This window comes from Sapajus apella, unplaced genomic scaffold, assembly GCF_009761245.1.
Source record: "Sapajus apella isolate SASKATOON/1434 unplaced genomic scaffold, GSC_monkey_1.0 scaffold58, whole genome shotgun sequence".
Classification (NCBI taxonomy): Eukaryota; Metazoa; Chordata; class Mammalia; order Primates; family Cebidae; genus Sapajus; species Sapajus apella.
Genome location: NW_022436998.1, coordinates 11,989,665 through 12,014,317, shown reverse-complemented (window position 1 = coordinate 12,014,317; position 24,653 = coordinate 11,989,665). Strand labels below are relative to the sequence as shown.

At 36.4% G+C, this 24,653-nt stretch overlaps 1 protein-coding gene across 10 annotated transcripts in view; it reads left to right on the top strand.

The window, feature by feature from the left end:
• PCDH15 (protocadherin related 15) overlaps positions 1 to 24,653 on the top strand; it is an 819,037-nt gene that overhangs the window by 335,798 nt on the left and 458,586 nt on the right. For all 10 annotated transcript variants that reach the window (XM_032245634.1, XM_032245633.1, XM_032245636.1 and 7 more), the window contains one exon: positions 4,945 to 5,115. In XM_032245634.1, coding sequence (XP_032101525.1) covers positions 4,945 to 5,115 — 171 coding nt within the window. The remainder of the gene's footprint in view (positions 1 to 4,944; positions 5,116 to 24,653) is intronic.

Sequence of the window (24,653 nt, the reverse complement as noted above, 5' to 3'; positions counted from 1 at the left end):
AGGCAAATATTAATGCTGGGAACTGTCACAAAGGAAAACATTTTGTGAACAAAATAAAATGCCAGTCTTTTAGTATAATTATTTTTTAATTATTTAACATATATTAACGTAAAATAAGATTAACCATTTTAAAGTGACCTTTGCGTTTGGTACATTCACAGTATTGTGCAACCACCACCTCTATCCAGTTCCCCAAACATTTTAATCACTCTAAAAATAGTTGGCACCACTCATGTAGTTGCTTTCCATATCCCCTCCCCAGCTTCCCGTAGCCACCAGTTTGTGTTTTCTGTTTACACACACACACACACACACACACACACACACACACACACACACTCTCTCTCTCTCTCTCTCTTACTTTAAGTTCTGGGGTACGTGTGCAGATTGTGCAGAATTGTTACATAGGTATACACATGCCATGGTGGTTTGTTGCATCCATCCCCCATCTTCTACATTAGGTATTTCTCCTTATTTTATCCCTCCCCAATATCCCCACCTGCTAGCCCTCCCCTAGACAGCACAACAGGCCCCAGCGTGTGATGTTCCCCTCCCTGTGTCCATGTATTCTCATTGGCCAATATCCATTATGAGTGAGAACATGTGGTGTTTGGGTTTCTGTTCTTGTGTCAGTTTACTGAGAATGATGATTTCCAGTTTCATCCATGTCCTTGCAAAGGACATGAACTCATCTTTTTTATGACTGCATAATATTCCATGGTGTATACCTGCTACTTCTTTATTCAGTCTATCATTGATAGACATTTGAGTTGGTTCCAAGTCTTTGCTATTGTAAACAGTGTTGCAATGAACATGTGTGTGCCTGTGTCTTTATAATAGAAGGATTTATAATCCTTTGAGTAAATACCCAGTAATGGGATTGCTGGGTCAAATGATATCTCTATTTCTATATCCTTGAGGAATCGCCATACTCTCTTCCACAATGGTTAAACTAATTTATACTCTGACCAACAGTGTAAAAGCATTCCTGTTCTCCACATCCTCTCCAGCATCTTTGTCTCCAGATTTTTTAAAGATTGCCATTCTAAGTGGCACAAGATGGTATCTCAATGTGGTTTTGATTTGCATTTCTCTAATCAGTGATAATGAGTATTTTTTCATATGTTTGTTGGCTGCATAAATGTCCTCTTTTGAAAAGTATCTGTTCATAAACTTTGCCCACTTTTTGATGTTTTTTTTTTCTTGTAAATTTGTTTAAGTTCTTTGTAGATCCTAGATTTTAGCCCTTCGTCTGATGGATAGATTGCAAAATTTTTTTCCCCTTTTGTTGGTTGCCGGTTCACTCTAGTGATAGTTTCTTTTGCTGTGCAGAAAGTCTTTAGTTTAGTTAGATCCCATTTGTCTGTTTTGGCTTTCCTTGCATTGCTTTTTGTGTTTTAGTCATGAAGTCCTTGCCTATGCCTATGTCCTGAATCATATTGCCAAGTTTTCTTCTAAGGTTTTTATGGTGTTAAGTTTTATGTTTAAACCTTTAATCCATCCGAAGTTAATTTTTTTAATAAGGTGAAAATGGTACAGTTTCTGCTTTCTGCACATGGTTAGCCTATTTCCCCAATATCATTTATTAAATAGGGAATCCTTTCCCCATTGATTGTTTCTGTCAAGTTTGTCAAAGATCAGATGGTTGTACATACGTGGCATTACTTCCAAGGCCTCGTTCTGTTCCATTGGTCTCTATCTCTGTTTTGGTATGAGTACCATGATGTTTTGATTATTGTAGCCTTGTAGTATGGTTTGAAGTCAGGCAGCGTGATGCCTCCAACTTTGTATTTTTTGCTCAGGATTGCCTTGGCTATGCAGGCTCTTTTTTTGTTCTATATGAAGTTTAATGTGTTTTTTTTTTTTTTCCAGTTCTGAAGAAGGTCAGTGGTAGCTTGATGGGGATAGCATTGAACTGAGGGCTTACTTTGGGCAGTATGGCCACTTTCATGATATTGATTCTTTCTAACCATGAACATGGAACGTTTCTCCATCTGTTTGTGTCCTCTCTTATTTCCTTGAGCAGTGGTTTGTAGTTCTCCTTGAAGATGTCCTTCACATCTTTGTTAATTGCATTCCTAGGTATTTTATTCTCTTTGTAGCAATTGTGAATGGGAGTTCACTCTTGATTTGGCTCTCTGTTTGTCTGTTACTGGTGTATAGGAATACTTGTGATTTTTGCATAAGTATTTTGATTTTGTATCCTAATACTTTGTTGAAGTTGCTTATCAGCTTAAGGAGATTCTGGGCTGAGATCATGAGGTGTTCTAAACATACAATCATGTCATCTGCAAATAGAGAGAATTTGACTTCCTCTTTTCCTGGTTGAATATCCTTTGTTTCTTTTTCTTGCCTGATTGCTCTGGTCAGAACTTCCAATACTATGTTGAATAGTAGTGGTGCTGGTTTTCAAAGGGAATGCTTCCACTTTCTGCTCATTCAGTATGGTATTGGCTGTGGGTTTGTCACAAAAAGCTTTTATCATTTTAAGATATGGTCCATCAATACCTTGTTTTGCTGCTTCTGGATATTGCTTATAAATGGATTATATAATATGTGACCTTATTTTTTGTCTGGCTTCCTTATTTGAAAACATTATATTTTCAAGGTTGATCCAGGTTGTTGTATATATCGGTGCTTTATATCTTTTTGTGCTTGAAACATATGCATTGTATGTACCTACCACAATACATTTATCCATTTATTAATTGATAAATATGTGGGCCTTTGCCACCTTTTGTCTTTTGTGAATAATGCTACATGAACATACCTACAAGTAAACTTTTCAGTGTTGTACAAAATAGAATTCAGAAAGACAGAAAAGTGTAATAGTTCTTTAAAATAATAAAGACTATGAAAACGAAAACATTTCAATATTCTGTCATAATGAATGATGCTACTACCACCACCACCCTCATCAATGGACATTCTGGATGGAAATCACTTAGGTCTAGTATTATTTTCTTCTATACCAAATATTCTTTAGATAAAGATAAGCAATTTAATTTCTAATAAAATTACTACCCATTCTTCGAGTATGTGATATCCATCATGATTTTCTCCCAATGAAATAGAAAGGATAACAAGAAAGAGTAGCTTAACAGTTGAAAAACAACTGACTAGACACAACCTCAGCCAGGTGATTAAGTTAGCAACAGTGATAAGTCATATTAATCATATATAATCATTATCAATTTGTCAAAATAACAGTTGACGGGGTTTTCCTATATAAATCGCATAGGAAAATCTTGAGGAAAACACCAGAAAAAAACTCATTGAGGAACACTGTGCAAAATATTTAACTATTACTCAAAATTGTCAAGGCCATCACAAATGGAAAAAACGTCTGAGAACTTGTTACAGCCAAAATGAACCATTATGATTAAATGTAAAGTGGTAACCTGATTGAGATCCTGAAACAGAAAACTGACATTAAGTAAAAAGTAGGGAAATCTGAACAAATTTTGGATTTTAGTAAGACTGTATTGCTACTGCAAATTTGCAATAGACAAAGTTAAATGATAAGGAAGACTTTGTTCACGGCTATTGCAATAGAGAAGAGAGACCAGAATGCAGATTAGATCTGAACTCAACCCTGATGGAAATAAGGGCTGAGAGTTGTTAAAAGCTCCAGTGGACTTGAGTGTGGGGCAATCACAGACCAGGTGTGTTTACAAATTGGTTTTCCCAACAGAAAATAAACTTCCTTGAATTTTCATGACAGAATGTAGGTTTAGAAATTGGACCAAGCCTCCTAAGGAAGTTAGGCTCCTACCCTCCCACAGAAACTGGGAAATAGGGGCTTCTTCCTTGACTATTACATTTCGAAGTCATGGCCCCCCAGGTCATGAAAAAGATGGGCTGGTTTGTAGAACTGACAAGAAGCTTTTTAAAAAATTAAACCATTATTCTCAGCAAACTGAGAGAAGAGCAGAAGATCAAACACTGCATGTTCTCACTCATAGGCGGGTGTTGAACAATGAGAACACATGGACACAGGGAGGGGAGCACTACACACTGGGGTCGGTTGGGGGGGAAATAGTGGAGGGACAGTGAGGAGTGGGGAGTTGGGGAGAGATAGCAAGGGGAGAGATGCCAGATGTAGGTGATGGGGAGGAAGGCAGCAAATCACACTGCTACGTGTGTACCTATGCAACAATCTTGCATGTTCTTCACATGTACCCCAAAACCTAAAATGCAATAAAATAAATGGAAAAAAAATTTACATCTCAGAGGGGCAGAGAAATAATTTACAATTACAGGGTTTTTAAAGTAAATGCTCTAAGAAGATGAGAGTGACCTTCATGGATAGCTATTTAGTAATGTGAACTGTTAGGTAAAGTCCTAACATATAAAAGCTTCACTACTATAGTATACTTTCAAGAAAGTTGATTAGAAGACAATCAGATCTCAGTTTACAGCCTGGCTTTACCACTTAAAACTGTTGGTTTAAGCAAGTTATTGATCAATTTTTTTTAAATGAAACTAATTCTACATTGTATATGCATTTCTCTCTCTTTCTTTCTTTCTCTTTCTTTTTCAGTTTTCTTTCTTTCCTTCCTTCCTTCCTTCCTTCCTTCTTTTCTTTCTCTCTTTCTCTTTCTCCTTCCTTCCTTCCTTTTCTTTTTTCTTCTTTTCTTTTCTTTTCTTTCTATTCTTTTTTCTTTTCTTTTCTTTCACCAAGTCTAGGTTCAAGTGATTCTTGTGCCTCATTCTCTTGAATAGCTGGGATTACAGGTACCTGCCACCACACCCAGATCATTTTTGTATTTTTAGTAAAGATAGTTTTTCACCATGTTGGCCAGGCTGGTATCGAAATCCTGACCTCAAGTGATCTACTGGCCTCAGCCTCCCAAAGTGCTGTGGTTACAGGATGGGCCACTGCTCCTGGCCATTGTGCCTAATTTCTATAAACTACCTGTTGTTCGTTTTTCTCTCTAACAGGACCGCGCCCAAAATCTGAATGAGAGGCGAACCACCACCACCACTCTCACAGTGGATGTTCTGGATGGAGATGACTTGGGTCCAGTGTTTCTTCCTTGTGTCCTTGTGCCAAACACTCGTGATTGCCGTCCGCTCACTTACCAAGCTGCCATACCTGAGTTGAGAGTTCCGGTAAATATATTCTTTTCTTTCTCTCTTCATTTGCGTGTTTTAAAATTCCATGGGATCATGTTCAAGTATTTCCTGGACATATTTATACTGGCAAAACTCATTATATGCATGTTGAAAAATATGTACATCCAAAACTATTTCCAGGGAGTATAAATAAATTTTTAACCCAATGAGTGATTATATAGTTTGCAAATTAGAAGGTATGTCATGAAACAGCAATTCAACATGGTTATTTTATATTTTTCACCAATAAATCACCAAGGAGTCCATTGACCAACACATTCTGAAAAACTCCAGGTAATCGCTGCAGCATTTTCTTAAATTCACATTTAAACATGCAGTCCTAAGTCAGAGGACTCTCAGGTCAATAGGGTACTCTTTTAATTCAGTAGAGTTTTGAAATGTTATTGGAGATTATGTTTGGCTATTTAAAGGTAGGAGCTAACAAATACTGAATACAGATACTTATCTCTTAAAGTAAAGACAGAAAGGTGAAGCATGAATACATATTTTCTACACTTAATCCTGTATTTTTGACAAATGCTAATGAAGCTATAAATTTCTGTCAGTTTGGAATTTATACCTACAATCCCTAGATGATTGATGTGCATACCTAAGAATAAAGATTTTAAGGCAAACAGATATTCTGCTGAGGCAAAAATATCAATTTCTCCGCTAAACGGTGTGTGTGTGTGTGTGTGTATACACATATTGTTTTAAAAAATTCAGTGGTCTAGGATTTAACCATTTAGCTAATATTTGTGCTGTTTCCCTGGAAAGCATTCAGGTCTCTGGGTTCCAAAAATGGCTAAAAGTGATAGAAATTTTTGGAAGCTATTTGACATTTTTCTCAAAAAACATGAGAACTGCAGTTCTACTTTTTAAAATTCATTTATTATACTTTAAGTTCTGGGGTACATGTGCTGATCGTGCAGGGTTGTTACATAGGTATACGTATGCCATGGTGGTGGTTTGCTGCATCCATCGCCCTGTCATCTACATTAGGTATTCCTCCTAATGATATTTCTCCCCAATCCCCCTACCTCCTGCTATTCCTCCCCAGGCCCTCAACCCCTAGTCCTAGTGTGTGATGTTTCCTTCCCTGTGTTCTTGTGTTCTCATTGTTCAACACACTCCCCCCCTCATTATGAGTGACAACATGCAGTGTACGGTTTTCTGTTCTTGTGTCAGTTTGCTGAGAATGATGATTTCCAGTTTCATCCATGTCCTTGCAAAGGACATGAACTCATCCTTTTTTATGGCTGCAGAGTACTCCATGTTGTATATGTGCCACATTTTCTTTATCCAGTCTATCATTGATGGGCATTTGGGTTGGTTTCAAGTCTTTGATGCTGTGAACAGTGCCGCAGTAAACATATGTGTGTCTGTGTCTTTATAAAAGAATGATTTATAATCCTTTGGGTATATAGACGTCATGGGATTGCTGGGTCAAATGGTATTTCTAGTTCTAGCTCCTTGAGTAATCACCCCACTGCCTTCCACAATGGTTGAATTAATTTACACTCCCACCAACAGTTTAAAAGCACTACTTTTTCTCCACCTCCTCTCCAACATCTGTTCTCTCTCAATTTTTTAATGATTGCCATTCTAAGTCATGTGAAATGGTGTCTGAATGTGGTTTTGATTTGCATTTCTGTAAAGACCAGTGATGATGAGCATTTCTTCATACATTTATTGGCTGCATAAATTTGTTCTTTTGAAAAGTGTCTGTTCATATCCTTTTTTTTTTTTCATGCAAGTTAACTGCACCCGTGGTCACCTCTGCTCGTAGACACAAACATGATTCTCAACTATTTTAGGTCTATGAGAAAAACCAGTAGATGCATTCATATTATAACATTGGATAAGCACTCCTTGGCTGTACAGTGAGAAGGCATTTTTATTATATTCCTCAAAATCTCAAGTAGAGAAAGGACCCTCAGAACTGCAGTTCTCTTTTGTCGATTTCAGCCTTTTTGCCCTAGTTCCTTCCCATCTTTGTGGATTTATCTACCTTTGGTCTTTGAAGTTGGTGACTTTTGGGTGAGGTTTCTGAGTGGACATCCTTTCTGTTGTTGTTGAAGCTATTTCTTTCTGTTTGTTAGTTTTCCTTCTAACAGGCCCCTCTGCTGCAGGTCTGCTCGGAGTTTGCTGGAGGTCCACTCCAGACCCTGCTTGCCTGGGAATCACCCATGGAGACTGCAGAGCAGCAAAAATTACTGCCTCTTCCTTCCTCTGGTAGCTTTGTCCCCAAATGGTACCTGCCACATGTTAGCCAGGGCTCTCCTGTATCACATGTCTTCTGGTTAGGATGCACGGAGGGTCTGGGAGCCTCTCGAGGACGCAGCCTGTCCCTTAAAAGAGAACTGCAGTTCTGAGGGTCCCTTCTCTATTTGATATTTTGAGGAATAAAATAGGAATACCTTCTAAATAAAAAGCTATAGAGTGCTTATCCAATGTTATAATATGAATACATCTATTGGTTTTTCTCATAGTAGATCTAAAATAGCTGAGAATCATGTTTGTGTCTCTAAGCAGAGATGATCACTGGTATAATTAACTTTAATGAACAAAAGAAGCTGGAGATAAAAATAAATAAATCTTATGTGCATTGAATAAAAGAATATGTTTTCAGCCAGATGAAGTATTTGCAGACAAAAAAGCTGATCAGAACTTGTCTGGAGAAAATAGACGTGGATTACCTAAGGTTGTATGCCATTGTTATTTTGTTGAATCCCAGTAAGAAAACCCACAAATTATTAAAGATGGTGAACATAAAAATTTTATTTGAAATTTTTTTTCAAAGAAATAGTAAAAGTAATGATGACAGGTATAATTTTTATAAGGCTGCACACCTATTGCCATCTGCCCTTTGGCAAAACTGACAAAAGTAATAGAAAAAAAGACTCCCTACTCAATAAGTGGTGCTGGGAGAACTGCCAACCTTGTGAAGATTGAAACTGGACCCCTTCCTTACACCATACACAAAAATCAACTCAGGATGGGTTAAAGACTTAAATGTAAACCCCCAAGCTGGAAAAGCCTTGAGGACCACCTAGACAATACCATTCAGGACAAAGGCAAAGGCAAAGATTTCATAACAAAGACACCAAAAGCAATTGCAACAAAAGCAACCATTGACAAATGGAATCTAATTAAATGTGAGAGCTTTTGCACAGCTAAATAAACTATTAAAGGAGTCAACAGACCACCTACAGAATTGGAGAAAATACTTGCAACCTATGCATCCGACGGAAGTCCAATATGTAGCATCCACAAGGAATTTAAATTTACAAGAATTTTTTTTAAAAAAGCATTAAAAAGTGTGCAAAGGACATAAACAGTTTTCAAAAGACTACATACATGTGGCCAATAAATAAAAAGAAAAACAGTTTAATATCACTAATCATTAGAGAAATGCAAATCAAAACCACAGTGTGAAACCATTGCACAATCAGTCAAAATGACTATTATTAAAAAGTCAAAAAATAACAGATGCTAGTTTCCTTACTAAGCTAACAGAGGAACAGAAAACCAAATTCCACATGTCCTCACACATAAGTGGGAGCTAAATAATAAGAACTCATGAACAGAAGGAAGGGAACAACAGACACTGGAGTCTATTTGAAAATGGAGAGTGGGAGGAGACAGAGGAGCAGAAAAGATGACTATTGGGTACTGGGTTTAATAACTGGGGGATGAAATAATCTCTACAGTAAGCCCCTATGACACAAGTTCACCTGTGTAACTAACCTGCATATGTACCCTTGAACCTAAAATATAACTCTTTTAAAATAGTTTTATTTATCTTTTAAAATATCTGCAAGAGGCTGGGTTTGCGCTATGACTAATCACTTTTTGCACGTGAAATTTAAACGTGTGTAAGGTTTAAGTATATGAGGCTGGTATTAAAATCTTTTAAAATTTTATGAGAGGATGAGTTTGCTCTATGACTAATCATTTTTTGCATATGAAATTTAAACATGTAAGGTTCAAGTATATTTGGCTGGTATTAAAATGTGCATTTTGTTTTATTCGGAAATTTCTATTTGGAACTACAACAATGTAAAAACAATAATATGCTGAAATTCATATTTAATACTTGATAATATTTTTCAATCATCCTCATACAAATTAGGCACTCTGGAGTGAGTGTGTGTGTGTGTGTGTGTGTGTGTGTGTGTGTGTTTACTTCCAATTAAAATCCTTTTGAATATAAAAAAGGAAAAAATATAATTTTTAGTATTAATTGATGTTTCTAAGTTAATATATTTAGTTAGTGTACCACTGGGACCCTAAGAGAAGGTATATATCGAAACCACAATAATCCAATTCAATGAGTCAGTCTGATGACTATTTAATAATAGTTCATTGAAGAAAGTAAAGGAATAGAGAGGCTGCTGCTGCTGCTTGAAAAGCAGAGTGTACAGACTTAATTTTATGAAGGATCATTGAGCTTCCTTTTCTCTCCAGATTACAGACTGAACATCTTTCTCATTCTTACGCAGTTTAGTGCTGAAGACCAGATTATACTTTGAATTTGAGGTGATAACATAAATGTTCATAAAGTCTAGAGGTTGCATAGAATGTTCTGTTTGATGAACTGTGCTAAGCTCTACACAATCATTAACTGATCGAATACATTAAATATACATAAAAACTCTTGGGAGACCGTTGAAGTATATAGATATATAGACATATATATGATTTAGGAAGAGTCAATAAAATTTGAGGCCTGGATCTACACACAAAAATTGATAGCAGGTTTTTTTCTGGCTCTTGCAGCCTGGGTTAGGTTGGAGATTCTTTCTGTAGATAGACATAGTTGAAAAATGTTTATATCCGAAAGTACTTTCCGAGAGTATGGGCAAATATTTGGTCAGCGTCCCTTGCCGTTTCCCTTGCTGTACCATAATATTCATATTTTGAGTATCAGTACTCAAAGAAGAACTAGTCCAAGGATAAAACTTACATAGTCTTCCGATGACAAACCCAATTCAGTATTAAATTTTGCATATCCTAACATAGAAGAATGATGAACTAATGGTAAAGAAATTAAGCCTAGAAATTTTATATGCTCTGAATCCTTTGTAAAAAAAATATTTAAACTAAGAGCATGAGGGATCCTGGGCATGGTGATTTCTTGATGGTAAAAAAGGAGGTCCTTAAGTGAAGATCAATAAATAGTTTTTTGAACAAGTACTCTTGTATTTTGTTTTAAAACCATGCTTTTTGAATTAAATGTTATGGAAGAAATTTCAGAATGACTAATCTTGATCTTTTTATCATTTTTAACAGATTGAGCCATTTCTTAACATACTTTGAAACAATGAGAATTTTAGTTTTACACATTTAAGTAATTACGGCAAATATTTATTTTTATTGTCACATACAAAAACATAGATATATTTACTTATAAACCTAGATACTTCAGATTATCAGTCACTGTATAACAGGCCACCAGAACTTAGTGGGTTCAAATAAAAATCATTTAATTTGCTCACTAAGTTGCAAATTTTGCAGGAGTTAAGAAAACATCTTATCTTTGCTCCATGCAGCATGAGGTGTGGCACTTTAGCTGAGGGCTGGGTACCACTTTCATGATAGTTAACATAGATGGCTACCAAGTTGATTTTGGCTATTGACTGGTACTCATTCAAAGCTGTAGGCTGAGGCTTCATTTGCACTTCACTTAAGCCTCTGATAGGCTGAGAATAATGGTCTCCAGCTTCATCCATGTCCCTGCAAAGGACATGAACTCATCTTTTTTATGTCTTCATAGTATTCCATGGTGTATATGCGCCACTTTTTTTTTTTAATCCATTCTATCATTGATGGGCATTTGGATTAGTTCCAAGTCTTTGCTATTGTGAACAGTGCTGCAATAAACATACATGTGCATGTGCCTTTTTAATAAAATGATTTATAATCCTTTGGGTATATACCCAGTAATGGGATTGCTGGGTCAAATGATATTATAATATTTCTAGTCCTAGATCCTTGAGGAATTGTCTTCCACAATGGTTGAACTAATTTATACTCCCACCAACAGCATAAAAGCATTCCTATTTCTCTACATCCTCTCCTGTTGTCTCCTGATTATTTAGTGGTTGTCATTCTAACTGGTGTGAGGTGGTATCTCAATGTGGTTTTGATTTGCATTTCTCTAATGACCAGTGATGATAGCTTTTTTTCATATGGTTGTCTGCATAAATGTCTTCTTTTGAAAAGTGTCTATTCATATCCTTTGCCCACTTTTTGATGGGGTTGTTTGTTTTTTTCTTGTAAATTTGTTTAAGTTCTTTGTAGATTCTGGATATTAGCCCTTTGTCTGATGGGCAGATTCCAAAAATTTTTCACCTTCTGTTGGTTGCTGGTTTACTCTATTGATTTTTTTTTGTTGTTGTGCAGAAGCTCTTAAGTTTAATTAGATCCCACTTGCCTATTTTGACTTTTGTTGCCATTGCTTTTGGTGTTTAGTCATGAAGTCCTTGCTCATGCCTGTGTCCTGGATTGTATTACCTAGGTTTTCTTCTAGAATTTTTATGCTTTTAGGCCTCATGTTTAAATCTTTAATCCATCTAGAGTTAATTTTTATACAAGTTGTAAGGAAGGCATACAGGTTCAGTTTTCTGCATATGTCTAGTCAGTTTTCCTAACACTGTTTATTAAATAGGGAATCATTTCCCCATTGTTTGTTTCTGTCAGGTTTGTCAAAGACTAGATTGTTGTAGCTGTGTGGCATTCCTTCTGAGGCCTCTGTTGTGTTCTATTGGTCTATATCTCTGTTTTGGTACCAGTACCATGCTGTTTTGACTATAGTAGCCTTGTATTGTAGTTTGAAGTCAGGTAGCAGGATGCCTCCAGCTTTGTTTTTTTTTGTTTTTTTTTTTTTTTCTTTTGTTTTGTTTTTGTTTTTTTCGTGGGATTGTTTTGGCCATGCAGGCTCTGTCTTGGATCCTTATGAAGTTTAAGGTGGTTTTTTCCAATTCTGTGAAGAAAGTCATTGGTAGCTTAATGGGGTTATCATGGAATCTAAAAATTACTTCAGGCAGTAAAGCCATTTTCATGATATTGATTCTTCCTAACCATGAGCATGGGTACACATTTAAATCAGTGTCTAGAGGGAAATGTATAGCACTAAATGCCCACCAAAGAAGTGAAAACAATATAAAATTGACACCCTAATATCAAAATTAAAAGAACTAGAGGAGCAAGATTGAACAAATTCAAAAACTAGAAGAAGGCAAGGAATAACTAAGATCAAAGCAGAAATGAAGGAGATAGAGACACAAAAAGCCTTTCAAAAAATCAGTAAATCCAGCAGCTGGTTTTTTGAAAAGATCAATAAAATAGATAGACCACTAGTCAGACAAAGAAAAAAGAAACGAGGGAAAATTCAAATGGTTGTAATAAAAAATGATAAAGGGGTTATCACCACTGATCCCACAGAAATACAAACTACCATCAGAGATTACTACAAACAACACTATGCACACAAACCAGTAAATCCAGAAGAAATGGATAAATTCCTGGTTACTTACACTCTCCTAAGAATAAACGAGGAAGAAGTTAAATTACTGAATAGACCAATAACAAGATGTGAAGTTAAGGAAGCATTTATTAGCCTACCAAACAAAAAAGTCCAGGAGCAGACAGGTCCACAGCCAAATTCTACCAGAGGTACAAAGAGGAGCTGGTTCCATTCCTTCTGAAACTATTCCAAACATACAAAAAGAGGGAATACTCCCTAGCTCATTTTATGACACCAACATCATCCTGATACCAACACCTGGCAGAGACTCAACTAAAAAAGAAAATTTCAGGCCAATATCCATGATGAACATCGATGCAAAAATTTTTAATAAAATACTGGCTAACCGAATCCAGTAGCACATCCAAGAGTTTATCCATCATGATCAAGTAGGCTTCATCCCAGGGATGCAAGACTGAATCAACATCCACAAATCTATAAACGTAACCCACCACATAAACAGAACCAAAGACAAAAACCACATAATTATTTCAATAGACACAGAGAAGATCTTCAACAAATTCAACAGCCCTTATGCTAAAAGCTCTCAATAAACTAGGTATTGATGGATTGTATCTCAAAATAATAAGAGCAATTTATGACAAACCCACAACCAGTATCATACTGAATGAACAAAAGCTGGAAGCATTCCCTTTGAAAACTGACAGAAGACAAGGATGGCCTCTCTCTCCACTCCTATTCAACATAGAATTGGGAGTTCTGGATAGGGCCATCAGGCAAGAGAAAGAAATAAAGGATATTCAAATAGGAAAAGAGGACATCAAATTGTCCCTTTTTGCAGATGACATGATTGTATATTTAGAAAACCCCATTGTGTCAGCGTAAAATCTCCTTAAACTGATGAGCAACTTCAGCAAAGTCTCAGGATACAAAATCAATGTGCAAAAATCACAAGCATTCCTATATACCAGTAACAGACAAACAGCCAAATCATGAGTCAACTTCCATTCACAATTGCTACAAAGAGAATAAAATACCTAGGAATACAACTAACAAGGGATGTGAAGGACCTCTTCAAGGAGAACTATAGACCACTGCTCAAGCAAATAACAGAGGACACAAACAGAAGTTTTTTTTTTAATAGAGTTTAACAATATTTGCTATTGTTACTATTATTATTGGCAATGGACATTTTTCAGGTGACTTGGTGTTTACTCAGACACGTGGGAAGAAGTAGCTAATTCAAATTAGTTATGAAAACTAACATCTTTAGTTGAAATTGTAGCTTTAAAAACTGAGTTGTACGTAGATAGTACCTAATTTATTCTGATTGTACTATTTCAAATTAATTCAGTATTATTTTGAATCTTTAAAAGGATGCAATATATTTATTCAAAAGAACAGTAGAGTTTTTTTTTTTTTAATAAACAGTTGGCATTGCCCCTGCTGGTGCTGAGTTAATTATGCAGTATATTATCATTTTGGGGAGAGGCAGCTGCTGATGCCAAATGCCAGAAGGTGATACTCCGAGACAGAAAATACATCAACTAAACAAATTTTAAATGTGAGATGAGAAAGTATCTTGCTTCCCTCCTTTCTTTCTTTAATAAATAAAATCAATAGATTATAGTAATGTTTCTCAAATTGTCCCACAGAGCTTCCTGTTGGGCTGTAGTGCTTCATAGCTTCCAGTATAGGTAAAGATAGGCCTTCCTTCTCTATATACAATTCGCAATTCTGCTCTGTTTCCACACACTAATGTAGAAGGTTTTTCAGAATTTACTTTAATTATAAAATAATAGGCTGCTAATTATAAATTATTCAGAAACATTTTAAAGGATTAGACACATATTAAAAATCAGAAATCCTCGATCCTCAAATCCCAGTCCCTTGGATAACCATTATTAATTTGATAAATGTCTTTCCAAATATCTGGAGCCTGACTTAAGCAAATTAATTTTAAACAAGCCAAATGACCCTGGCCTACATAAAAGTAAAGTATTAGAAGATTCACTGTGGCCTCACAGAATCTATTGGTAACTTTTTAAAGGAATTAAGAGCTGAAGGTTAAGGGAAAAAAAGGCATACCTATATGTTTTGGGGGTTGGCGATGGATCATGTGATTTGGCATGACTATATAGATGAGATGTAATTTGTTGTCTTTCTAACCCAGTGCAAATTTGAGGGAGAGAGCAACTGATTAACCTACCTTGAATCACATGCTTGCCCTTTGACCAGGAGAATGCAGCCTGGAATAGTTAATTTTATGCATTAACTTGGCTAAGACATGGTATCTGGATATTTTGTCCAATATATCTGGTTGTTGCTGTGAAGATATGCTTTTAGATGGTATTAATATCAGATCACTAGATTTTGGATCTGTGATATTGGTGGGCTGCATCTAGTCAGATGAAGACTTTCAATAAATAGACTGATCTCCCTCAAACTGAGGATTCCAGCAGATTGTTTTGGACACAAACTGTGATAACCGTTCTCTGCGTCTCCAGCCTGCTGGCCTATCCTATAGATTTTGAATTTGCCAAACTCCACAATCACATTAGCCAATATCTTTAATTAATTCTCTCTCTCTCTCTCTCTCTCTCTCTCTCTCTCTCTCTCACACACACACACACACACACACACACACACACACACATACACATTTTACTGGTTCTGTTTCTCTGGAAGCTACAACCAATAGAGGGCCCCTAATGAAAGTGTGTCTAATAGAAAAGGTAATTTATTTAAAAACCAAGATATTGTTAAAGCGAAATGGATGCCAGGCAGCTGAAAAGCCAAATATTTAAAGCAAATATATAATCAAACAATCATTTTTTTGCTAGTGTCTTCCTATGGTTCTCTACCAGGTTTGCCTGAAATTTGGTCAGAATGGCTTTGAAATACAGACATTAGATCATATCTCTTCCCTGCTTCAATGATATGATAAGCTTCTCGTTAAATAATCATGTCTAAGTGTCTTCCTTTACCATGACCTGTAAGCTACACAGTCTTGTCTCACTTCCCTCATCCCATCTACCTCTACTACCTCTTTGCCACCTGCTTCCTGGTCTTCTTTCTGTCCTTTATCATGCCACATTCTTTGGATGAGGGGAAATGTCTTTGTGTGCCGTTTTTTTTTCCAGAGTGTTCTCTTCTGATATTTTCCTGTGGCTGGCTACCTTAGTTATTTAGCTTTCAGCCCAAATGTTACCTCCTTAAAAAAGGCTTCCCTAATATCATAGTCTATAATAGCCAACTTTCATAAAGAATTAGATAATGTATGACTTTGTTTTCTGCAGATTAGTTTGCTATATGGAAATTTCTTACATATTCATTGAATTGATTAGTATCTGCCTACTTTCTTCAAAATATAAAAATGTCAGAAAGAGAGACTTTCCCTATATCATTTACTATTTTATTACAAACTGTTAAGACGGTGCCCCGAATGTAGGATGCTCAATTAATATTTACTTACATGAAATCAATTAAAACTTCCCTGTCAATGCATATGTATTTTACCTTTTATAATAGCTGCATAAAATTACTTTGTATAAATGTACCTTAATTTATTCATCTGTTTTATATTTTGGAATTTTGTGTACACTACTACTTTTTTAAAAAGTGCTTCACTGTTTTAAAAAAAAAACCTAGATAAATTATATTCCTCTCTAAGTTGATGTATTTGCCTGATATGTTCATTTGTAAGCAAAACAAAATTTATGTTACATATTCCTTATTTCAGTTCTTCTTGATTAAAACAAATAATGAAGGATATGCTAATGCATTTTAATAGTTTTAACTGTTGGGGTTAAATGTGGCTAAAACACAGTTTTGAATTCAGTGAGGTCACCAGAAAAGAAATTATGTAAATAACAATAAAACTTGTAAACATAGCTGTAAGATTATTCATGAGCAGCTTTGCAGCTTTCCTTTTTGGAAGCCTTATTATATGTAGTGGGCTTTATGGTTAAGCTTATTTTTCTGTAAGAATATTACTACTCGACTATAATAATTCTAAACTAAATTGATTTGTAGGTAGCCTAATAGTGATTTTCTTGAATTTTACTTTGTATACGAATATCTTCTGCAAATACATAAAAAAGGTAAATAAATAGACTATGTACACATCAGTGGACTTACCTACTTCCCAAGTGATGTTAGTTAATGATACTTTCAAGACCTTTAGCAGAAATCTTATACATAAGCCACTGTCATTTCCTGTCCCTGTTTCTACTTTTGCTCCCTGTCGCCCATTTTTCACACAGCAGTCAGAGTGATCTTTTATTTATTTCAAAATCTAGAGAAAGGGCATTTATTTATTTATTTATTTATTGTACTTTAGGTTCTGGGGCACATGTGCAGGTCATGCAGGGTTGTTGCATAGGTGTATATGTGATCAGGTGGTTTGCTGCCTTCATCTATATCCAGCATTTCTCCTCAGGTTATTTCTCCCCACCCCCCCATCACCCATTGTCCCTCCCATAACCCCCGTCAACTGAGCCCAGTGTGTGATGCTCCTTTTCCTGAGTCCATGTGTTCTCATTGTTCAACACCCGCCTATGAGTGAGAACATGCAGTGTTTAGTTTTCTGTTCTTGTGTCAGTTTGCTGAGAATGATGGTTTCCAGTTTCATCCCAGTCCCTACAAAGGACATGAACTCATTTTTTCTTATGGCTGCATAGTATTCCATGGTGTATATGTGCCACATTTTCTTTTCTTTTTTTTTTTTTGAGACAGAGTTCACTCTTGTTACCCAGGCTGGAGTGCAATGGCGCGATCTTGGCTCACCGCAACCTCCGCCTCCTAGGTTCAGGCAATTTTCCCGCCTCAGCCTCCTGAGTAGCTGGGATTACAGGCACGTGCCACCATGCCCAGCTAATTTTTTGTATTTTTAGTAGAGACGGGGGTTTCACCGTGTTGACCAGGATGGTCTCGATCTCTTGACCTCTTGATCCACCTGCCTTGGCCTCCCAAAGTGCTGGGATTACAAGCGTGAGCCACCATGCCTGGCATGTGCCACATTTTCTTCAGAGTGATCTTTTAAAAGCATAAATCAGTTAATTAATCTATGGCTTCCAGTTATGGTAAGAATAAAATTATCAGTGACTGTATGGATTACCAGGGTACACATGATTTAATTACTGCCTATCTGCTGCTCTGCAGCAAGGACATTTATCCTGTCCCTTGGACCTTCTGAGTTTGTTTCCATGCCCAAGCTTTTGTTACTCATTTTGCTGTAAAACTCCTTTCTCAGACCTTGAAATCATTGGTACATTCTCATCAATCAGTACCAAGTTGCAGGAAACAATATAACTTCCCAAATTTCCTGATAACCCTTCCTCATGTAGTTTTGCTTTAAATGACAACAAAGTCATAGAGATTAATAAAAAAGTTGTGTTTGTTTTTTGTTGGCATATAAAGGTGAATACAGTTTACGGTAGCTCTGTTTTCAGTGAGATTTCTTTGAAACTTGAAGCTGACTTGTGCCAGTGTTAATAATTTAAGGGAAAACAATGATATAGTTCAGTAAATAATATATAAGACGGCTCGTTCATTTTAATAAAATTGAGACAGTCTCGCCATATCAGGTTAATCAAAGAATAATTATTATTGGTACAATAAATATTTATAATGATATGTCAAAGCCTTGTGATAAACATCCAAAATACTCTGAATTTGTAATCACTAAAACATGAGCAATTTAGCTGAGGACATATAAAATGAAAAAGCACTTATTCCTTAAAAAATTACTTTTAAGATGACATTTTAACACAGGAGAATAAAAGGAAAAGTGTAGAATGATTTAAGTACACCTCTGTCAAGAAGCATCGCTTTAGTATGATTTGAGGGTTATATAAAAGGGTTTGCATTTATCAGCCTTGCATGCATGCATTGGATTCAGAAGTTATTTAAAACACTGCTTTTACTCAGAAGGCTTTTTTCTCAGCCTGGTTGCTTTGGTATGAAGTCTCAGAAATAAGCAACTTCTTGGGTTGTATACTTAGGTTATAAATATTTCCTGTGCTCAGCAATTTTATTCCACACAGCGTTTTCAGAGCATGTACCTAATTGATAACACACATTTGGTCCTTAAAAATTATATTCTCTTGCATACATTGTAGAGTATCTTACATGCGTTAATGCATGCATGATATGACTTTCAATTGTATTACTCTAGATTTCTATTTCTAATTATTGTCACTAATATATAGCAATACATTTCCACATATTAACATCTGCAGAGAAATTGTGTGTGTGTGTGTATACATACATATATGTGTATATATATATATATATATATATGTATGGAATTGTTTCCATTTGAAACAATGTTAATCATGATAATTGTGGAGCCCTCTTAGGACATATAAACTCATATTTTTGTAATATTTTTGGTCTGTGGAATTAAATACACACTTTTCTTTTAGAAAAAATTACATACAGGGATTAGGCATGAAGTCACAGTAATTTGACCTTTTCAGCAATTCGCTGAGTGATAATTGCCCTTGTACCCTATTGCCCCACCTGCTAGGTGGTGGAAGCTACTCTCAGTCAAGAATTGTACCAATTCTTAAAGCCAGTCCCTATGAAGGCTTATACTAGCAATGGAAATTACACATAGAGGTGACTTATTATTCATTACGGTTTTCTATGTTTCTTACTATCCAGAAGGAATTGAGGTAAGTTTTATAAAGGAAGTGGGGAGGTATATAATACATTTTAAAAATTTTAATTGGCGTAGGTACATAGTAAGTGTATATATTTATGGGGTGCATGAGATGCTTCGATACAGGCTTGTAATGCATGATAATCACATCATGGTAAGTGGGATATTAATTCTCTCAAGCATTTAGCCTTTGTGTTTTTACTGTGAAAAGTAGACTGAATGAATTTTGAAATAAACCTGTAAAATTTTTCAAATGGAAAGGCCTCAGGTCAAAGGAGGAGCAACCTAGTAGAGTACCTACTAGGTGTTAGTTGTGTTTTATAAACTACCTGATCACAACAGAGTAAACACGTGTTTTAGTATGACTGACTGTCATAAAAAATACCACAAACTAGGGGCTCATAAATACTAAAACCTTATTTCTGACAGTTCTGGAGGTTGGGAATTCTAAGATCAAGGCACCAGCAGATACGATGTCTGATACGGCCCACTTTCGGTTCACAGATAGAGGTGTCCTCATACGGTGGGAGAGGCGAGGGATCTCTCTTTGTCCTTTCATTTATTAAAGGAGCTATTTTTATTAGCCCTCATGATCGAATCACCTCTGGAGGCCCAACCTCCTAATGCCACCATCTTGAGGGTTAGGATTAAACACATGTATTTTGGGGAAACACATTCAGATCATAGCACAGCTGGAACTGAGAATCTAGACTAAAACAACCAAAGTGTGTCTCACATATGTTTCACATACATTTTCCCTGTGTATAGTACATTTTCCCTATTCATACAAGAACACGTAATATCTAAGGATTCAGTAGAACTTATTGACCTGATTTTACCATCTAAATAACATCACCTAAAACACATTTCTGGGAAGTGAATGGGTGGGAATTAGGGTTCATGTATCTAAACTAGTAAATATCACCTTAAAATAAACCACTAAGGTTTATTTGAAAACCCAGACTGCTATTCATTATTATCTGTGCAGTTTAATATATTTCTGTTACCAAGACAAGCAGTATGCTATGTTGATTTTGATGGGAATTTTTAAAAATGGTTTTACATTTTATTCCTAAGGGTAATATTATTAAATTTAAACACACTAATAAAACAGCCAGCAACTGCAATGCAGTCACTATAACCACCATTGCAGTATTTCTCTGTTGATATGTAAGGGACATATAAGGAAAAATGAGAAAAGACCATGAAGAAATTTCCAGCAAAAAATATTTCAGCTCTTATAGATGTGGTGGGGGCTATGCAGTATTACATATGTAACAGATGAGGCAATCAATTCTCCCCCTCACTTACCTTCATCCACACATGCTAGGACTGTTGCTGGCTGATGGAAATTACTAGAGTCTCTCTTGGGGAATTGCCCTTCACTTAAAGATAACCATTTCACACAACCTCATGCCCTATCCCTGGAAGCACTAGCATCAAATGGCTGTCAGTGGGGCTGGAGAGAGTTATATCAAGGCCCAGTCATCTTCCCTCCATGCGTAAAAACTCTGCAAGTCATTCCCTTTAAGATATTCTGTGGGCTTGTCGTCTCTGCCCGGATTGCACTTCTTTTCAACTATTCGCTCTCCCCTATCCTACTTCCTTTATTCCTTTGTAAGTTAATTCCCTTATAAACATTGTACATGCAAATTTGCCTCAGAGTTTGATTTCTGGAAAACAAACTTAGTACAGTGGAATATCTTTATGTTGGTTCCCAAAGAAATATTGTAGAGATTTCATTTATTTTGTAAAAGAGAATGATAGAAGACTTATATTTTGGACACAATCAATTGGTGTTTTACCTGGATCATAACTCTGCATAACTAGCTTGTTAATATCTATTTTATTATTCCTCAAAGACGCTGATTTCATGTTTTGGATGAGGCCCAGGAACCTGAGGCTTCAACTCCAGGGTGTTCTGATTCAGTATGATGGAATGTGGCCTAAGAATATATATTTTAAAAACACTAATATAGGAATTTTCAAATATATACAAAAATAGAAGAATATCATGAACACCCCCCATGAATTTATCACCAGTTTCAACAATTATCAATTCATCTGCATATTTGCACCAATTATCTTCTTCCATCCTTTTCTCCCAAATTACTTGAAGCATATCTCAGATACCACATCATTTTATTTTAATATGTTTCAGTGGATATTACAAAATGATATCATACCTTTGTCACAAATAATGGGAGTTATTAAAAGTGTTTATTTTTAATGTGTCAAAATAATTCTAATCACAAACACTGAGGTATAATTGATGAAATGCTTAAAAGCTTGGTGTATAATTTTGACAGATTGATGTGTGTGTGTGTGTGTGTGTGTGTGTGTGTGTGTGTGTGTAATTACTGTTGATTTCAGGTGAACATCTTTCAATTATGCTAAGTATGTACTTAGTCATATCCTAACACCATGAATTATACAGGGTGACTTTTGATAATTATGTCTTTAGTAAATTTTTGTCTTTTGCCTTCTTGATGAGTTCTGCTTAATAAATTAGTAACATGTATAGTATATATTTGAGGCAGAAAAAGTCTCTAAATTTTACCAGAGAAAAGAATCTTTCTTTGTTTCTTTCCCATCACCATCATTCCAAAAAGTTATAAATATTCAGTTTCCCTCATTATGTGAAGTGCCTATAATGATGAGTCCTAGGACAGGTGTCTTAATCCCAAGTGTTTTATCTAGCATCCCAAGTCCATCTCTAACCAGAATAGATTGTATGTTTGCCACCCCAACCATGAATGTAAAGATAACTTTGATTATCTTAAATAGAATTGAATCCAAACTTTCTATTCATTTTGCATATAGATTAAGATATAATTATTATCTGTTAATGAAACTAAGGACAGAGAAGTTAGAGTATTAATCTTGTCAGAATTGCATGAGTATTTAAACAATAGGAAGTACATATAAACAACCTGTCTTGTTTTCAGTGCTTTAAATAATCCTGTCATGAAGAGCCTTAGAACAACAAAAATAGGCAAAAATAGATTTTGTTTTAACAAGGAAAATATGTACCCTTAGGATATATTGGATACCTGATATTATCAAAGACCTCTGATGAGAAAGACATCAATATTCTTCTAGGCAGGCCTCCCGACCCACCAATGTAACAGAAAAAGCAGTTACAGGTATTCAGTTTTGTAGAAAAAAAGACATTTTGAAATGCATTTTTAAAGAAATGTACTACATCATGCAGAAACTTTAATATTTCTGTCTTCATTACTATAAAACAAGCAAATAAAATAGTAAAATTGTTATATGTCATAAAAACCCCCTGATTAATGGCCAGAGAGAAGCCTAATTATTGTTTTCAGGTATGAAATGCACACTTTGGTGACAATTTTCTAAACTATTTTTCTGCTTATTATATTGATGGGTGTATAGTTTTTTAAAGTTGAGAAGTTTTGAGAAGTCAGTAAATTTAACTGAAATTATAATGAAATTTTGAAACTACCCAATTAACAAAGGAATAGAAATATTAGAGGTCTTAAGCAAATCAAATCAGATATTTAATGTGTAACCTATTGATCTGTTTCAGATCTTATGATTTGGTTTGTTTTCCGTCTTATTACCTACAGCTTAGGGTAATAGTCCATTTAATAAGTATGGCAAAGGAGAATGAGAAAATACCTTGATAGACATTCACATTTAAAATATTGGCTAGTCACGGTGGCTAATGCCTGTAATCCCAGCACTTCGGGAGACAGGTGGATCACCTGAGGTCAGGAGTTCAAGACCATCCTGGCCACTGTGGCAAAACCTTGTGTCTACTAAAAAATGCAAAAATTAGCCAGGCAAAGTGGCAGTGCTTGTAATCCTAGGTAATCTGAAGATTGAGGCAGGAAGAATTACTTGAACCCGGGAAACATAGGCTGCAATGAGTCGAGATCCTGCCACTGTACTCCAGCATGGGCAACAGAGCAAGATCTCTCTCTCTCAAAAAAAAAAAAAAAAAATTCATCTTCCTCCAAAATGGCTGAAAGGGAGCTTCTCTGAAGTGCAGCTCCCAGCGAGGGAGACACAGAACAAGAGTGATTTCTCCATTTCTGAACAAGGTACTGGGTTTGTTTCAAAAAGACTGGTTGAACATCGGGATTAACCCCCAAAAAATGTGGCGAGAGTAGCCCAAAGAGGATGAGCAGAGGCAGGGTGGGGCCCTGCCCCACCAAGGAAGTGCATCAGTCTCGGAGGATCCGGGGCTTTACCCCCTCGGCACTCCAATTCAGATACTGTGCTTCACCCCATGACTTCTGCAGCCCACAGTCCAGGAGAATGCTGCCAGACTGAGAACCGCCCCAACCTGTCAATGCAGACCATGGGAACAGCCTGGCCAGCCCAGTGCCATGAGTTGTCTCACAGACTAACACGGAGAAGGCTTGCAGGATGGAACTGCTTGTCTCACCAAAGGAGGGAGAGTTGAAAGCAGGGAGTCAGGTGATATGGCCAGACAAATACCACCTCCACAAGATTCAACAAACAGAAGCCCTCTCAAAGGAGAGTTTCACAGTTAACACATCAGTTTGAGCTTGATCCGGGACCAGTGAGTGGGCTTGGCAGAGTGAAAGATGCCCGCCATTGGGAAAGCGGGACCAATCTCACCTGTGTAAGCAGAAACCAGAGAAAGAATAAACAGCAGCCTGGCTGAGACCGAGACAGCCCAGCAGCACCTCCAAAGACAAGGGACAGACTCTCTCTTTTTTATTTATTTATTTATTTATTTATTTTTTCCCCATTTAGTTATTTTATTGCATTTTACATTTTGGGGTACATGTGAAGAACATGCAAAATTGTTGCATAGGAACACACGTGGCAGTGTGATTTGCTGCCTTCCTCCCCATCACCTACATCTGGCATTTCTCCCCCTGCCATCTCTCCCCAGCTTCCCACCCCCCACCCTCCCTCCCCTATTTCCCCCCAACTGACCCCAGTGTGTAGTGCTCCCCTCCCTGTGTCCATGTGTTCTCATTGTTCAACACCCGCCTATGAGTGAGAACATGCGGTGTTTGATCTTCTGCTCTTCTGTCAGTTTGCTGAGAATGATGGTCTCCAGGTTCATCCATGTCCCTACAAAGGACCCAAACTCATCGTTTCTGATGGCTGCATAATATTCCATGGTGTATATGTGCCACATTTTCCCTATCCAGTCTATCGTCAATGGGCATTTGGGTTGGTTCCAGGTCTTTGCTATTGTAAACAGTGCTGCAATGAACATTCGTGTACACGTGTCCTTATAGTAGAACGATTTGTAATCCTTTGGATATATACCCAGTAATGGGATTGCTGGGTCAAATGGAATTTCTATTTCTAGGTCCTTGAGGAATCGCCACACTGTCTTCCACAATGGTTGCACTAATTTAC